General features: G+C 37.0%; 1 protein-coding gene across 2 annotated transcripts; it reads left to right on the top strand.

Annotated features, from left to right (window-relative positions):
• Positions 1-897: 897 nt before the first annotated feature.
• Positions 898-18,888, top strand: LOC145781792 (dnaJ homolog subfamily C member 21-like). Of its 2 annotated transcripts, XM_082593473.1 has the most exons (12): positions 898-934; positions 1,464-1,618; positions 6,782-6,875; positions 11,016-11,139; positions 11,510-11,638; positions 12,087-12,260; positions 12,554-12,672; positions 16,329-16,425; positions 16,887-17,023; positions 17,138-17,238; positions 17,450-17,495; positions 18,342-18,888. In XM_082593473.1, exons 2-12 carry the CDS (start codon positions 1,522-1,524, stop codon positions 18,853-18,855), a joined length of 1,632 nt encoding a protein of 543 aa, XP_082449599.1. In that variant the 5' UTR covers positions 898-934; positions 1,464-1,521; the 3' UTR covers positions 18,856-18,888. The 2 variants fall into 2 exon arrangements, with proteins under 2 accessions (XP_082449599.1, XP_082449592.1); XM_082593466.1 differs by lacking the exon at positions 898-934 and having other exon boundaries at positions 1,402-1,618.
• The last annotated feature ends 105 nt before the right edge of the window (positions 18,889-18,993 follow it).

Here is an 18,993-nt window from a genome sequence, read left to right as displayed (position 1 = left end):
CTCTAAATTGCTGCTATACACTCCAAGCAACCACATGGCATTTAACATCATTATATTAGAGTGAACATAAAACTATAAACTACGAACGGTTTTGGCCATACTCAAGTTAGCCTTTCTCAAGTAACAAAAATAACTGATTTTACAATAACATCTATATTGAAAATAACTGATCTACACAATGAAATGAAAAACGAAATGCACAAGAATGAAACTGCAAAGCGGAGGAGAAAGACACATCACACGGCGGTTAATTACACAAGGCAAAAAAACGCATCATACATAAATTATGAAAAAATGTTTAGGAGATAGGAAGGGGTGCAACCTAGTTCGTACCTTCAGTTTGTACCCTGAAAAGATCAAGAGAAAAAATTCAGAAAAGCTGAAGTGGCTGTTTGGAGTTTTCGCAAACAAACAAACTGAAAAAGTCAATAGAAAAAAATAGAACAAAGCCGAAGTCGCTGATCGCAGTTTCCGTTTTTCCACAGTTTTGGCAAACATTTTAAAATTTTTAGTAATGATCTTAAGAGTGTGCCGAAGTCGCTAATCGTAGTTTCCGCAGACATTTTAAAAGGGTTAGGCCTAAAGCTAGGAAAAGATCTAGAGAAAAAATTTAAAAAAAACCAAAGTCGCTGATCGCAGTTTCCGTTGTTCTGCAGTTTCTGCAAACATTTAAAAATTTCCGGTAATGATTCTGAGAGTTTTTGTTCGTTTGCGGAAACTGCAATCAGCGACTTCGGCTTTTCTTAATTTTTTCTCTCGATCTTTTCAGGGTACGAACCGAGGGTGCGAACTAGGTTGCATCCATAGGAAGTACCTGCGCCAAACAATTGCGTATTGAGGCAAGGATTGCAAAATTTTATGAGCAAAGCCTCGTGGATTTTCGCATGAAATTTGGTGAAACATTTACACACAACCCTAAAAGACTCCATGAATGGTTTGTTGTTTAAACATGTTTGGCAATCAAATATGGTGTTTAATTGCACTTTTTTTGTTCAAATTAGTTAAATCTAAGTGCTCACTCTCGTGGCCAAATGCCACGTGGACATACCAATGTATGTACAGTTTGCGTCATGCAAACAAGTAAACCCAAGACTCCCTCCTGCTTGTGTTTAAATGTCGTGTATAATATAGTTTATAGTTTCATGTTCACTCTAATATATGATGTTAAATGACGTGTGGTTGCTTGATTTTATCTGTCAGTGTACTGTACACTAAAGGTGAAATTGTACTGTTTTATCGTACACAGTTTGTCAACTTTTAAATTGTGAATTTTTGACTTGATAAAATTTGCTGTCATACATATAATGTACCGGTACTAGCCTACAGGATAAGTTCTGGTTTATCTACATTAATCACTATATATATGTTAAAGTTAAAACTGAACTGCACTTTTTTAGCTTGAATAAAATATAAGTTTGTCTAGAAAGCCTTTTGTATTAAATACTATTCTTGCAAATTCCAAGGACTACTATAACTTACAACGTTGGAGAAGAGCAGTCTGCTTGTTGAATTGACATTAATATGAAATGTCATTATGAAGTATTGGGAATTGATCTGAATGCAGATGATGAAGATATTAAAAAAGCATATCGGAAAAGAGCTTTAAAATGGCATCCTGGTATGTTATATTATAATCTTTTGTGATAAAAAAAACATGAGTATAGGCTATATGTTATAACATAGGCGCCGACTTTTCAAAAAACCTTGGGGGGCGAGAAAGGTGATGACGTCATAACCATAACGCTATTTTACTCAATTAAAATAGTCTTTGATTAAGCTTAGTGTCTTGTTTATATTGACACCTAGGTCGCAAACCGAATTTATTAGAACCGCTGCTTGAAACGATTAGTTTTACGCATGCTGCACACCTAGTCGTAAAAGTTTTGATATTGTTAGCTCATAACTGGAACAGTTGGAAAACAAGCCGATTCATTTCCTTTTCGTGCGAGTGAATAACAATGATCAAGACAGTGAAGTTATATATTAAGAAATAAAACGCAAAAAAAATCACGATCTCAAGCAGAGTGGAAACCCGCTATGAGTTTTATTAGCTTCGTTTTGCTAATTACTTACCTTCAAAGCGTTAACAACAGCGAAGTGTTTTCTCTTGTGTTTTTATCGAAAGTCTTTATAGTCTTTTATCGAATCCCGTATATACTCGAGTATAAGTCGAGATGTTTACAAGTGATTTTCACTTCAAAAAGACAGGTTCAACTTATACACGGGACAAAGCTCGGCAGTTTTCAAAATAAACACATTTTTGCTGTGGCAAAATCATTGCCAACGTAGATTGCGGAGTGTGTAATGGCGTCGGTGGAACTAAAAGTTTTGAATACGATTATTTGCAGTGATTCAAACTTAATTTTCAAATTTAATGATTTCTATCAATTTTAAACTTTATGCACTTGTTGAGTAATATACAAAGCTCACGAGACAAAACAGCGGAAAGAGCTATTTTAAGAGATCAGTTTTTTTATTTTTGCGTGTAGGATATATATAATCGTTCTAATTATATTTATCGTAAATCGTTATATTTATTATTGTTATACATAATCGTTTATCGTTCTAAGTATGTTTTATTACGTAGCATTCCATGATCGTGGAAGTCGATGTTAAACCTTAGCGGCCGCATAAAACAATGATGTCAGGTTAGTTAGGTGATAATGGCAGTAGGAGACGATTGTTAATGCAAGCAATATCTGCGACCAAGACCATTAAACACCTTTTCTTTTATCGGTTTTCGATTTAATTCTCACACATCGCGAAAAAAAAACAATGCGTTCTGTTGAATCATAATTGATCTCACAGCGGGAAGACCTCGTTGAAAATAGCGCGTCTAATTTAGTTGGTTTTCTTAATATTGCAGTGAATAGTTACGTGACTATTCCAGCAGCGTAAGTTACTCTACCATCTACTTTGAAATTTCCATACCGTATGAGAAAGCCATGCGATCAGCTGCGGTTTTGCGGGCAAGAGCAACGTAGGCTATATTTCGCTTTCGGCATTCTTTATGTCCGTTTAAATGATGTAAATCTCTTTCGCGAAGTGTTTTATCCTTTGAAACACCACTTGTAATAACCATTTTTGTTGCCTCTCAGCCATAAATTTACGGGGGGCGCCGCCCCCCGGTCTCCCCGGAAGTCGGCGCGTATGTGTTATAATATAACTTTTGTCGGATTTGAATTAATGGTTGACATTAACGCTGAAGAGTAGTTTTAACTTCATCCATTACTTGCAGCATTTGATAGATATTTTTAAAGGAAATTTTTAATATATTGTGACCTGGTTTTTTTTTTTTCGCTGAGACTTTTCGGTCATATGTCCGAAATGACTTGGAAAAGTTCGGTCATTTTTATTTATTTCGGTCATTTTTTCTGATGAAAATATTTTCTTTCAAGTAGCTGATACAAACCTAAATTTGCACTTCCTGACTAGCTACAACATTAAGTTTCGCTGAGAAACGTTGTTGTGTTTTATCTGAAAAAAGTTAGAACAGACAAACGCTCCTTCAACTTTCTTCAGCAAAACTCAACCTTGCAACACTTTTTTCGGACATTTTGACCGAATTGAATATAATATATATATTTTTTTTTCAGGCATTTTGACCGAATTGACTATATTTTTTCAGACATTTTGCTAAAAAATCGGTCAATGACCGAAAAACTCCCCCAGATTGTGACTAATGCCAAAAGTTGCATATATGTCATGGGCTGACTTTTTAAAAGTAAAACGAAGCTCTTGTTTTTGAAGAACATCTGGGCTCAGTCATGTGGATGCAAGCTAGATAGACACCCTCACTGTGGTGCTGGACAATTTAAGTGCTGCTTCACAATGGCACTAGGTGAATTAGGCACCTTTTCCACTTGCAAGTGTTTTATTAGGTGCATCATAGTGGTTGCAATAAATAATTCTAAACTGAAAATGCAGGAATGCGTAGATGCTTTGTCAAAAAATGCTTCTAAATTCGGCCTCCAAATAAATGTGTCCAAAACCAAATGTATTACAACCGACAAAACTAACAACACAATCAATCTCACTCTCTATGGAAAACAAATAGAACAAGTACCAGAATTCATATATCTTGGCCACCGACTATCCGCAACCAACGATCGAAAGACTGCAGTGCAACACCGAATTGGCTTAGGCTGGGCAGCATTTGAAAAGAACAAAAAGATTCTAACATCCAATAGACTCCCAATCAAACTGAAAGCAAAAATTTTCAACACCTACGTTTTACCAGTCGTGCTGTACGGTCTAGAATGCGTAAATTGGACATCATCAACAATGAAAAAACTCACTACCTTCCATAGGCGTCGATTTTCTCTTAGAAGAGAGGAATTCTGGGTGGGCGAGAGTTTTCAAACAGATTTCATTGAATGTGTATATATATATGTTCGTAAATTCGCAATGGTTAGTCGTTCTCACAAAGACTGCGTTTAGCGTCGCTGCAGCAATTAAGCTTTAAAGGCATACTAAATGAAATTTTCAAACGGGAATTAAGCATTAAAATGCGCAAACTGAACATTCAAGAATACATTTAAAAAAAAATTACCGAAAAAAAAAATGTTTTGAATGGCACTGGCAAGGCGCAAAGTCCAATGTTTCATTTATTTTTAATTTTTTCAAAATGACCAAAAAGTGGAAACTCTGCTCGAGAATACGTGCCCACCCTATTTCGACGCCTATGCTACCTTCCAAAATCACATCATGAGAAGAATGTCCAACAAAAGGATACTTGATCACACGAAAATAGAAGATCTTTTAACTATGACAAAACTACATCCAATTGCAGCAATAATAAAATCAAAAGTTTTAAAACTGTTCGGCCACACTAAAAGATCACAATTCGGAATCAGCAAAGTTTGCACAGAAGGCAAAGTAGAAGGAAAAAGAAAACGAGGCAGACAACCAAAACGATGGCAAGACAACATTCAATCATGGACCGGACTCAACTTGACGACACTGGGCGATTTGGCTCAAAATCGCCACTCTTGGAAGCAAATAAGCCATGTTGATGCGCAATCTGCTGCAGGCGGAGATAACGACTGATGATGAGTGGTTGCAATCAAGCACAAATTATTATATAGATGTGTTACGGACAGTCGTTCCCCAAATCAAACGTCACATAAAACTGTTACGGTCTACCTAACCTGGCGTCTTACGTCATGAAATATTGCTAAAAAATGAGCAGAGATTGCATCATACTTCGTAACACCTGTAAAACATTGCACAATTCCTTTGAACACCTGTAAAATTGCTTAAAAATGCTTATCTACTATTATGTCACAGTATGTAAGTTATGTGGTTTGAAAATCTCAAGTCAATTTCGTCATTTTAGAAATGTCGTTAGAAAGGTTGGTCGAATATTAGAACTGTTTTGCTTGTGCTTACCAACTAGACGAAATTTCCGTCTTTTATCCTCAATAATCTGTATTGTGGTGACAAGTTTTAGTGGCCTACCGCGTGCGGCTCCTTTTCGACATCCTGTGGCTATTTTTTCTTGAAATACAGTTCGTGAAAAGACGTTTTCAGAAAAGTATTTTTTCGGTGTCATCGCATGCAGACGAAAGGATTCAGGAAATTTATGTTACAACTTGCCCACGAAGATATTATGGTTTTCCGCTCTGACCAAGATGTTTGTTATGTTTTTCATATCTTTATCTTGCATTGCGGGAAAGCGGACTTGAGCGCTGACCCACGCTGCAGCCGACGGCAATGTCTGTTTCCGGTTGTCTACTCTACTTATGACTTAAATTTGGTACTACCCATTACTCGAAATCGATCACTGGGTAGAGGCAATTATCGTAAAGCTTCTTGCCCAGAGAAACACGGAATGGCCCGTTTCGGTGAGTCCGATTCCTTGACGGGGGATTTTTTCAATTTTTTTTTTTAAATTATCGGGTACCGTAGCCTAATTATCATTGCCGTTTTAGGGTTAGGGGTTAGAGGTTAGGAACTCACCGAATCGGACTCACCGAATAGTAGCAGACCCAGAGAAACAACAGCAAGTGTGGGTGGCTGAAGTCGAACATGCAGGCTCTCGACTGCGAGCCCAACGCGCTAACCACTCGGACACTGCTGCCTGCTGCTAACCATGTTATTCATAAACAGGTGAAGAACACATGGAACTCAACAGCTAGGTCTTAAAGCAGTGCTCATGTCCATAACTATTGTCGATAATTTTCTGTTTTTCAGCTTTGTAGGTTCAACAATGCTTCCCACACAAACATACCAAACAATCAAAAGTGTATGAAAAGTTCAAATCGTTCAGTATAAAAGTTTTTTTTAGTTTTATTGCATAAATGAATGCATAAATAGGCCTCTGACCTCTTATTTTTCCGGAGACAAAGCATGGCCAACAAGAGCTTTATTCTGGCGGCCAAATTCTTTTGCTTGGCAGCTAAAGTGAAAACTCTGTTAAAAGTTCGTGTTTTTAAAAATCAATTGATTAGGCTATTATCATGTTTTTGCGTTCACTCAGGTAAGAACAACGTAAACAAGGCCATGAAACATAGTTGCACTTGTAAAATGCATTGCTTCTCACGTAGGTGTAGTCGAGTCAAACCTCAAGTTTTTATAGGTTGATGCTCTGACTTATTGCGACACTTTTATCAGCAATATTTCTCATTGGCAAATCTTGATACTATCATCAGATTTATTAAGCATTATACTACAATTTGGTCTGTATTAAATTTAAGCTGAAAAAATACTTGATTCATGCTACAATATCTGTTTTAGAGTTATGAGCTATGCATATAATCCACTAGTTTTTGGATTTCAGACAAAAACCGTGACAATTCTGAACAAGCAACAGAACAGTTTCGCCTTATTCAAGCGGCGTATGATGTTTTATCGGATCCACAGGAAAAAGCTTGGTAAGTTATTATTTAATATGATGCAGAGATTTGATTTTGATGCTTGAAATGCTCAACCATGATGTTTTTGTGTGATTTGTCAAGGGAGGAAAAGAAGGCGATTGCACCTTTTAAAATATTTTGAAAATTTGAATAAACATTTTACCTTCTGTTACAGCTTCATTTGACAGATTTTTGCTATGGATTTAGGCTGAAAGTACTCTCAGAATGCGCAATTTTACGGTATCTTTTTAAGTTTTATGGAAAAGGGCCCCGGATCCTCACTCCGGCTACTTCCTTTTCGGCGATTTGCTGACATGGACAATATTTGCCCCCCTAAACTTTTTTGCTGGCTACGCCCCTGTACATAGTCGTGCGATAGCATTGGTCAAAGCAAAAAAACGTAACATTACATTTTTCAAAGGAGACTTGAGGCTATTCATATGGAGCTCTGTAAACTGCTATGAAGATTACATTCGTAAAAAAAAAATCAAGTAACACAAGACTTATGTTACTTATTTTTTAATAAACTGCAAAAATATAAATATTACAAACAGGGGAATACATTTATGAATTCGAATCTACAGTTGGTTATGTTGAAATAGTTACACCAAAGCTAGAATTTCGAATTCGATTCTACATGTTGTAGCAAAAGAAAACAAAGCCACGGTTTTCTTGATGGCAACAAATTGTGTCCATTGGGGTGTACATTTATTGGATTCAGGAGATTATTTCGCGGCCGACCTGTTTGCGGTTTTTCATCAGGAAACATTTTTTTAGAATCGTAAGTCATTCGAGGTGCGTGTTGTCATGGGAATGGCTTACCGGTTGAACCTAACGGATTACGTCGTATTTTTTTTTACATCGAATTGATGTTACTGTACCTCTTGCTAGGAAGTGAAAGAAACACAGTGAAATCATTTGATACAATAGTTTCCATTAGCATGGCTTAAGATCGCTCTGCTGTTATTTTCTAAAATGGGTCAACAGATGTCCAAGGTTTGAATCAAGGTACAAGCCACGGGCATGCTGTGATCAGGAGGTGTTAATCGGATTAGTAAGGTCAACAAAAACCCCTAGAGGGCCTAGACATTGCATGAAATATCTGCTCTATGAAAGAATAAAGTAGAATTCACGATAAGTGGTCCAGCGGTGAGATGTCCATACGACAGGTCGGCCACGGTCGGTTATCAGGCGTCAGGTTGGCCGCGACATAATGTCGTGTAATGCTGCAAGCTCTTACCTTTAAAACATCATCACAGATTGATGGCAGTTAGTTCTTAGTTAGATAGGAGTTGGAAACTAATATTGTGTAGTCATGCGCAATACTATCACTATTTCAATTTTCAATACCGCGACGATCAACAACGTAAAATCGATTTGAAAGATCATGTCCTTGATACAATGTACAGTACTTGTTTTAAGCAAAGTAGAATAAATCTTGAAACAATACGACGGAATAGAACAAAAATAAACAAAGAAAAGCTCCTGATTAATCGTGTTCATGCATGAGAAAATCGGTTTAATTTTGCGGTTGAAGTGTTGGTAAATTAAAAATCATTGTCTCGTCAATTTACTATTAGATGACGCTGTATTGACTCGACAGACCAATACACTACATTACATTGATCTACATATTTACTAAAAGCAATTAGAAAATAAGTTTATTTCAATTAGCAAAAGGCTTATGTTGACTTAGGCGACGTATATTTCCGGTTTTCTACTATTCGAAAAATCCAGTTCGGAGAAATCCCCATTCGGAGAAAGCCTTTTTGGAGCTTTCTAAAATCTCACAGCTGCATCTGTTTATTCAAAGGAATTAGCTTATAGAGGTTAACCAAGTAAAGCGAAAAAGTCACAACTAAAGTCTAGGCAAGAAAAAAAAAGTTATCAATCGGCGTTTCGTGATTAACAATAGAAGTTAATTGAATAAACTCTCAGCCAAAAAAAGCAGTGGTCAAACAGGCAGTAAGTTAGTAAAGTGTCAGCGAAAAAGTCACAACTAAAGTCTCGGCAAGAAAAAAAAAGTTATCAATCGGCGTTTTGTGATTAACAATAGAAGTTAATTGAATAAACTCTCAGCCAAAAAAGCAGTGGTCAAACAGGCAGTAAGTTAGTAAAGTGTCATCAAAAAAGTCTCGGCAAGAAAAAAAAGTTATCAAACGGCGTTTCATGATTAACAATAGAAGTTAATTGAATAAACTCTCAGCCAAAAAAGCAGTGGTCAAACAGGCAGTAAGTTAGTAAAGTGTCATCAAAAAAGTCTCGGCAAGAAAAAAAAGTTATCAAACGGCGTTTCATGATTAACAATAGAAGTTAATTGAATAAACTCTCAGCCAAAAAAAGCAGTGGTCAAACAGGCAGTAAGTTAGTAAAGTGTCAGCGAAAAAGTCACAACTAAAGTCTCGGCAAGAAAAAAAAAGTTATCAACCGGCGTTTTGTGATTAACAATAGAAGTTAATTGAATAAACTCTCAGCCAAAAAAGCAGTGGTCAAACAGGCAGTAAGTTAGTAAAGTGTCATCAAAAAAGTCTCGGCAAGAAAAAAAAGTTATCAAACGGCGTTTCATGATTAACAATAGAAGTTAATTGAATAAACTCTCAGCCAAAAAAAGCAGTGGTAAAACAGGCAGTAAGTTAGTAAAGTGTCATCAAAAAAGTCTCAGCAAGAAAAAAAAGTTATCAAACGGCGTTTCATTGATTAACAATAGAAGTTAATCAAATAAACTCTTAGATAAAAAAAAAAACAGTGGTCATTCAGCGGTTGATGTTCATAATCAACTAAGTTAAAATCTAGTGGCAGTTTAGAATTATATACTGTAGAATAAACCTGAGTTTGTTAGATTACCTGTAATCGTCTTGAGCTACTTGGTCTAGCACTCATACTTGTTGCAGTCGTTCTTGCCAGCAATGCTAAGAACAAAAATACTGCAACTTAAAAGCTAACTCATAAGTTTTGACCAAGCATATCACTGACTGCGTATTAGTATTGAATAACTTACTTGGGCGCTAGAATTGCTTAGAAATGATTGTTGGTTTGTCTTGCAAAAAAAAAAAAAAATTTGACCAGTGTTAAGCTTATGAGTTAAGTCAATTGCCTAACTTTTTGCATGGATATAATATAGAAAGGTAAACACAAAAACCGCCTACCTAAATACTCCCTACAAATTCTCGAAAATTCACCGAATCATTTTCTCTGAAACTGGCCATTCCGGTATTTTTCTTATGGTTCTCCCAAAAGCTTCCTTTCAACGTGTTTAGAAGCGAACTTCATCTGAACCCTTCTCAAAACACATATTTCTAGACAAAACTTTATCTTGAGTTGAAATGCCGACTTTATTTCACAATTCTACCAGTTTGCTTTCGTTATGTGTTCGACTTGCTGGAATCATGAACTCCGAACGCTCCAGTATTCTATGTGCATAACGCTTTGCTCTGCTCTTGGAAAGTGTAGCGAATATTTGGTTGGGCGCAGTGCACTTTGGCAATCCTGTACGAATAGATTTCAGTGGGAGACAAAACGACAAAACTTGATTCTACTTGACAAAAAATGAAAAAAATGTAATTTTTCACCTCTGCTCTGAAGTTGTCAAACATGACTATCAGCTGCTCTTTAAATTTCGATTATAAAAATTATCCAAAAAGTTGCAAAATTACCTGAAATAAGTGTAACATGCTCATCGAACTAAATCTAAAGCATATCGCCGAAACTCCAATTCCTCACACGCTACCACTGCTTATTCTCGTAACTCGTAAACAAGATCATCGTAATCCTGTCTGCCAAAGTACACCAAACAAAATAACCGGCAACTATGATGCCAATCTGCGTGTAGGTTTTAAATCAATTTTAATATTCAGTTTAACAATGAATTAGAATATTTTAACATTGGAATTGATTCAAGTGTTTCATTTCAGTTTGTTTTTATGTCTGACCATCACAACGAAAAAACAATATGTGCCAAACAAAGCATAGGTCAAGAAAAAGGGAGAAGCGACAAAACGCGGACGTTATAACGTGCATGATACTAAAGCAGGATAATCAATTTAAAATGTGGCACGGTCGCAACACCTTTCAAACTACTTATTCTCAATCACAAACTATCCCCACATTGCATGATTTTAATTTATGCTCAGCCTATTTCATATATACCGTATATTGTAGGTATGACCGACATCGAAGTGAAATCTTGCATAAAAAGCAATTTGCTGCCTTTAAAGACGAAACTTTAGACTTGCTGGAATTCTTTACGCCGTCTGCATATCGAGGTTTCGGTGATGATGAAAAGGTATCATCTATGTTCTTTTTTGTGTATTTTTTTTCTGCAATGATGCCTTAACTTTGATGTATTTACTTCACATCTGAATAACGCTGTAGTCATGATTCTATTTCAATAAGCACCTTCTGACTATCCCGCAAAGAGTAAAACAGGCTGTAAAGGTTACTTTGATATAATTTAAGTGATTCAATTTACTTGAGTGAGCTCTGCTTAGCATTGTGCTTGGCATTGAACACTCTTTTGTGCTATTAATACCATTTATCGTAGTGCTTTTTTTGTACTGTAACCAGTCTCTAAAATGTTCCATTAAAATGAACATTTGCATTTGTATGAACGACTGAAACCGGTGAACAGCTTTTCCTGTTTGATTATATTTCAGGGGTTTTATTCTGTGTACCGAGATATATTTAAGAAGATTGTTGTAGAAGACATGAAATTTTGCACGGAAGATTCCGAAAACGAAGAAATAATGCCCGACTTTGGAGACTCTGAAAGTGATTACGATGAAGTATGAAAGTTGTTTGTATTTGATTCCAGTAACTTTGCTTGAATTATTCGGTTGCGTTGAATTGTTGTAGCACAACTCTACGCATTTATTTGGTGCTCTGTCACCTAGCTGTTGGTCACTTAGCTGTCACCACTTAACCATGTCACTTGGCTGTTTAATTGGAGATGCTTGTTTTTTGTGTGTGACATTTGTAACGATGTAGTTTTTAGAGTACATGCGTAGTCCAGTTTGTTTTGACCAAAAAATCGTTTTACGTTAAATAACATGATACATTCTACCAGTGCAAACTAAGCTGAACTATCACAAGATCTATAAGGTGATAATCCGCTTTTACTTTTGTTTCTTTTTATTAAGTTGTAAGTCAAATTGATTGTACCGTATTTTGAGTACGATACTCTGTTGCAGTGAATGCCAATCTTTCTTGCATCGCCTGTTCTTCATCTTGCAGGTTGTTTATCGGTTCTACGCGGCATGGCAATCCTATTTCACCAAGTTGAGCTACGTTTGGATAGAAAAGTATGACGTGCGAGAAGCACCGGAGAGAAGAATCGCTCGGCTAATCGAAAAAGAAAACAAAACAGAGCGAGAGAAAGAAAAGAAAAAAAGAAATGAAATCGTCAGGGTAAACAAGCGGACACGAATTGAAGTCATAACATGATCTTGGGAAATAGGCCTGGCAATTTTTAATTACTACGATTCATAGCAATTTGTATACCATAACGCTTGATTCATTGATATTTTAACAAAGTTACGAGCAAGACTGAATTACAGTAGCCTATAACAAAATTGTCACCAACTATCGCATTGCAGCTGCGTGTGCACTTGTACAAACCTTCAAGCAAATGCAAAATATAGCTCGCTTCTTGAAAGTTTTCGAAACTGATTAATGTTTACTGTGATGTCATTTTTGCGTAGGACTTGGTCCGGTTTGTCCGCAAGCGAGATCCCCGTGTTCGAGCCCACCGTGCAGTGCTGGAACAACAAGCGGCCAAGCAAGCGGAAAAAGCGGCACAGAAACGAGCGGAAATGTTGAAGTATGAAATAAGCGTTTTTGAGCACTGTCTGCACGTTTCTCTTCATTTTGCTTCAAAGGACCTGATCCCGAAGCATCAGGATCCACCAGCTGTCTGCGGCTATTCTTCGATTTTCTCTATCGTCGGCATCTTGAATTTTTAGCTTCCTCTTTGTCAGGTCTTTCTTCAGTGTGTCTATTAGGTTGTTTCATTTTTTCACCATTTTTAAAATTCAAAATGCCTGGGGTCCCATCTGGTGGTATTTGGGGAAAAAAGTTTACACCCCAATTTTTTTTCAATTATGACATCATATTGAGGTGGTCCACGAGGTTTGAAATTTTTGGGCCTCAAAATCTCGAAATTTGGGCGTATCTCCGAAACCACTCATCATAGATCGACAAAATTAGTATCAAAATGCGCAGAAGGGTCAGTTTCTTATACCTGATGTAGAGACTATTAAGGTCTATCTGCTTGAGAAAAAAAGTTATTTCAAAAAATCTGATTTTTGGTCTATTTTCTCCTGATAAACAGATTTCAGGTGATCAAGATAAAAAGTTTTTCTGTATTTTTCCACTCTTGGAAGCTGTTATTGCGTAATAATAGTTGGTGTTAAGGTTTCAGTACTGGGCTTGTCTAGTCTTGCTATCTGGTTAAGTAAAGCCCCATTTTGTATTGCTCCGGGACCCTTCTTGGCGCCGTCCACAAAAGAAATGACATGGGAAAGATATATTTCGTTTATGTGGAACATACATTTAAGGGTATGAATATCATGACCAACTTCATCATTAAAATAATTGACCAGTCGAGTATTAACTCCGGACTTTTTTCCGGTATTGAGAGCAGTCGTATCAACCATGACTGAATATACTTAGGATAGGTGAACTCTGCAAGCCTCCTGGATGATGGTGTCAAAAATCATTGCTGCAGTGACCGACACACTTTTGGGAAAATATTTAACAGCAAGCACACTTTCGTGCTTCATGCCATTATCATCAACAAGTTGACCCAAGAAAACGTATCGATCTATTTTATCGACAATGCGCCCATCATAACATAACTGCATGGCAGAAGCTGAGTTGAGAAGGTTCTCACTTTCCATCAGAGATTTTTCTCTTGTTTTTTGTCGTTGGCGGTATACTGTCGAAGGTGATGCAGCTAGTTGATCTTTTCCAAGAACCGACCTCATAAGATCTGACTGTGGGTGTACTGAAGTCATCCTACGATCAGCAAGTAAACAACTTCTATCATTTATTGAAAAAGAATGTACTTTCTTGTACACTTTTCCCCCAACGGCTGGTTTCAGAGGCTCGTATTCCCTATCATCTTCCCAATTTATATCCCCATCAGAGTCGCTTTCGCTACTGTGTAGACATCTAACTGCTTCATTTCTTTTTCTCTGTTTCGAACATAGTAATGCCGATGCTTTGGCAGATTGTATGCCCAAAGTGCTTGGTTGTTCAACTTCACTGCTCGTTTCCCACCCCCTTTTATGATTTTCCCGTTCTAAAGCCTTTTCTACATGGTTGACATCTACGCCACCGATAAACATTTTTCAATCTTTTTACTGATCTTTCAAGAAAGCGATTTCTTTCTCCTGGACTCGGTTTTCGAGTTCACAGCTGCAAGAGAGTTTCTTTTGAAAAACAACCAGATTTTCGGAGATCGAACACTTGCATACACATTGCACATATATCGAACAAGTTATGTAACCATTCTTGATTAACCTCATTACCTCTGCGTTTCATTTTTTTCTTTCTTGCTGTATTGTACTTCTCTATCACGTCTTTTAACTTGGCTTCAATTCTCTGTTTGCTAAGCACTGGAAGACCAGCTTTGTTCCATATGCCAACTACATCTTTCAGCAGTTCATCTTTCAAATCTTTGAAATAGGGTACCGTATTTTCTTCAAAAACTTGGGATTAGTTTCGGCTACCATACTTTCTTCCTCAAGTAAAGATAGTGATGATTACATCTGAATTAAGGGGAAGCACATTTTTCTCCGATTCCTTGAAGTTTTGCATCGACTTACTAATACTTGACCTTAATGCCACAATGACACTTAATCAAAATCTAAAGCAGGTGAGCAACATGTTTAATTGGAGCAACAACCTCTTCTGAGCTCTTGTGAGCAACAACCTCTTCCTCAACGGTTACATTACAATATCCTCGACGAGGGATAGCCATCATCATCATTATAATACCTTCAATTATTACCCTTTCGTCTCTTGCAAAACGAACAAGGACTATTATTACGCAATAGCAGCTTCCAAGAGTGGAAAAATACAGAAAAACTTGTTATCTTGATCACTGTTCATCAGGAGAAAATAGACCAAAAATCAGATTTTTTGAAATAACTTTTTTTCTCAAGCAGATAGACCTTAATATTCTCTACATCAGGTATAGGAAACCGACCCTTCTGCGCATTTTGATACTAATTTTGTCGATCTATGATGAGTGGTTCCGGAGATACGCCCAAATTTCGAGATTTTGAGGCCCAAAAATTTCAAACCTCGTGGACCACCTCAATATGACGTCATAATTGAAAAAAATTTGGGGTGTAAACTTTTTCCCCCAAATACCACCAGATGGGACCCCAGGCATTTTGAATTTTAAAAATGGTGAAAAAATGAAACACCCTAGTGTCTATGTTTTCTTTGGTCTTCACTTTTCATCTTTTCCGTTATTACCTTCTTCGAAAGTCGTCTTGCTAGTTCTGGTCTATCTTTTCAAGATGTCCCAGCCATCTCAGAACGTAATCACTGTTCACGCAAATACTCTGCGATATCCAACCAGTCAACAAAAGAAGTCATTTCTGGCTTTGTCGAAAAGTGTCTTACCACACGTCATTATTTCTGTTGTTTGCATCAGTCTGATATCTCTTTTCCCCGTTGCTAGCATTCAGCACCATAACACATCACTCTACGTATAGATGCCTCAACCGTCTTTTGTCTGATGTTGCATTTAATCTGTTTAAATGCGTATATGAAAAGAAACAATTAAAGCTTTGGTAGAGAGTTTGCTTTGTTGAACCAAAGACAGACAAAACAAAGTAACCTTAGCGGGTTTAACATGTTTTGTTACCAAGAAATATAACATAATTAAAAAAAATCAACTGAAACGCTTTCGACTCGTACGTGTGTCCCCATCAGGAGTTACTTAAATCTGCAATATAAATAAAATGAAAATTACAAGATAAAATATAATATACTGTTGCTGTCATTTTATCTTATAATTTTCATTTTATGCATAATATAGCATATCGCAGATTTAAGTAGTTCCCCAAGGGGACACACGTACTTGTCGAAAACGTTGATTTTTTTAATTGTTATGTGCCTTACTTGGTAATAAAACATGTTAAACCCGCTAAAGTTACTTTGTTTTGTCTGTCTAAAAAGAAATTGTAGTGTAAAACAATGCCCATTATTGGGGGGAGCAAAATAGGGACCTTTGTTATGAAATGGTGCAACATAACGTCGTAGAGTCTTACAGTTAAAATGTTATCAATTCTAACAAAACAACACAATTAAAAAACTATGTTCTACAACATAAAATTTAGTTCCAGATGTATGAAAATAAATAGCGCTGTTGGTTCCAAGAGTAAAACTATATTAGTTATTTCTAAATCTATACAAAAACTTTGTAAAATCTTCTCAACATTATATTTAACCTCTATCTAGGGCAAGAGTGGAAGAAGCAGTTTTGTACGAGAAACGCAACGAGGAACAATCTCAAGAACACGCAGCAAGAGTTTCACAGCTGGAAGACATGCTGAAAGTGAGGTTCCAACGTTCACACTGTTGCTGTCATTTTCGACTGTCACTGAGCTGAACTATCGTGACGCACAACACTGTTTTCCTATTATTTCTCGTCATTACATCTGCGACCAGTCATGGAGCTAAAGTCTGTTAGGTATCAGGCGAGGGGGCGAGCTTAACTAAAGGAAGCTACTTTAATAGTTCTGTTCGATTACCTTCCACATTACGCCCACTGAGCACTATTTTGCGTTGGGAAATTAACGTTATTTTTAAAGAAAAAGAAACAAAATAGCGTCATAGGGTGTTTAAATAATCTCTTAGGCAAAATAATGAAACGGAGCACCTGGTTTTACGTTTAGCATTTGCAGATGACACCAGCTCAATATGGCACGTCTATGTTAAAAATGGTGATGCAGTGAGTTCTTTCTATGCTAGGCAGTAGTGCTTCTTGTGTTTCCTCATTTTTATACTTCCATCCAGGATGAGTTTGGTTTCTCGTCTGATGAAGACAACATCGAAGAGAAAGATACAGATGATGACGCCCAAGATGAAGATGATGATTTTGAAAACCAGCTTTTTTGCGTCGCTTGCAACAAGCAGTTCAAAACCGACAAAGCGTAAGTTGATGCCTGTGTGATTGCATGCCTGTGTGATTGATGCCTAAGCTGATGCCTGTGTGATGGCAAGACCCGTATCTAGTTGTAAATACAAAAATCTTACTTTTGTTGTAGATACAAAAATCATGAAAAATCTAAAAAGCACAAAGAGAAGATGTTGCTGCTCCAGGCTGAAATGAAAAGCGAAGTCGAAAAAGAGAGTCACCCTGATGAAGGTGAAAAAGTTCATTTTTTTTTATACAAATAATCAACCTCTTGATATTAAGCAATTTTGCAGTAAGGTCGACACCGCTATCATAGAAATTGTCAGAAGTGCTAATATTATTCACCAAAATTAGTGGTAAAAGGTGTTACACTGAAACGTGAAGCTACTTTCAGCAATTGAGGCCCACTCGCAAAACGTTAAAATTTCATTCTACGTTTTAGATGAAGGATTGTCTAACGAAGAGGAGTATGTTGAAAAGAAAACAAAGTGAGTAGTCAAGTTTTTGATCTTGCATCAATATTGGTTGGAAAGATGATTACTTGCAAGCAGTGGCATTGTAGCACCGTCTGCCGCCCACAGATACTGGCAACAAGTTACCCCCTCTGTTAGCGTACCCCACGCAGCAGTAGCCTACACTGAAAAAAAAAAAAATTCCCAATAGAGAAAAGTAATAATCACCAGATAAGCTATTGCAGATGCGAAACAGTATCGATGGCCTAATTAAGTTAGCTTACTGTAATGATAGTTTCCAAACTACCTCATCTAGACTATTGGTTAATTTTACTTTGATATTTTTGCCATGAATTCAAAAATTTAATGGTACCGTCGAATTATCGCGATGTAGGCTGCACAATGCACATTACACAAGCAATACTTTGTTATTTTATAAACTTAATGACATCAACTGCGCTCTTGGCAATCTTTTGCACATCTGTTTTTAACCTAACGTTGCAGGGTAACCTCATTTCATTTAAGTAACCAGCGAATTTTTTTTCACTTCAACAGCAAGCTAATTTTGTTGAAATTCTATGCATAACATCACAGAGCAAAGCGACGTTAGTCTGCAATAAAATTGAGAAAGTACAAACCCAAAGCAATGCTCGCTATAAACGGCTCGGTTTTGGTTTGACTATTTCACTCTACAATAAAAAACAGGAGGAGTTTATATTTTTCCGCCCCCAAGAACCCTTTGGATATGTCGAGTATCCAATGGGTTGCTACGCCACCGTTTGCAAGCAGTCTGAACTCTAATGGTTTTGAAATAAAGTCAAAAGAATGAGGAGCTTTATTGCTGGTGTCCATTTACACATTATTTGGCTTGCGTGCTTTCAGGTTGTCGAAGAAACAACGAAGAAAATTAAAACAACGAGCGAAGATATTCGAAGCTATGACGTCATCAGACGAAGACTCTCGTGACGTTACAAACGAGACATTGCCCGGAAGCTCAAACTTTTCGGACGAGCAGAACCAAAGCACAGTTGGTCAGGAATCGGACGATGATAGCGGCCATGCCGAACGATTTGAAGGAAAGGCTGACAAACCTGATCTGGCAGCCACATCGGCCGCTGCAGCGAGTCCACAACCTGATCAAAGAAACTCTGACGAGACTAAAGCAAATAAACGTCAAAAGCATAAAACCAAATCAAAAGAAAAGCCAATAAAAAACTTTAAAAGTAAATCGGTGCCAGCAAGTATCGATACTACATTACTACCTCCCAATTTTTGCGGCACCTGCCAGCGTGAATATTCCTCCCGTAATAAGTTATTTCAACACCTGAAAAGTTCAGGTCATTCCATGCCCCTGCAACAGCCTGGGGGTAAAGCTAAAAAGACGAAACGAAAGTGATGTTTTATGTGTAAAACCTTTATTGAATAAATTATTTGAAAAAGAAATGCAAACAATGAGGTTTATCAGAAAGTGTCTGTTGGCGAAACATACGGAGAACTCGTGAGAGACTCGAATCACAATTTCAGCAAACGTCAA

Source organism: Aplidium turbinatum, chromosome 1 (genome assembly GCF_918807975.1).
Source record: "Aplidium turbinatum chromosome 1, kaAplTurb1.1, whole genome shotgun sequence".
NCBI lineage: Eukaryota > Metazoa > Chordata > Ascidiacea > Aplousobranchia > Polyclinidae > Aplidium > Aplidium turbinatum.
The sequence above is the reverse complement of the archived record's forward strand: the minus strand, read 5'-3'. Positions and strand labels throughout refer to the sequence as shown.

Bases quoted from the DNA above. Each gene is read 5' to 3' on its own strand.
- LOC145781792 (XM_082593473.1), top strand. From the start codon at position 1,522: ATGAAATGTCATTATGAAGTATTGGGAATTGATCTGAATGCAGATGAT. The intron at 12,261-12,553 runs GTAAACAAGCGG...ATTTTTGCGTAG, and splicing joins AAAGAAATGAAATCGTCAGG to GACTTGGTCCGGTTTGTCCG. The intron at 16,426-16,886 runs GTGAGGTTCCAA...ACTTCCATCCAG, and splicing joins AGCTGGAAGACATGCTGAAA to GATGAGTTTGGTTTCTCGTC.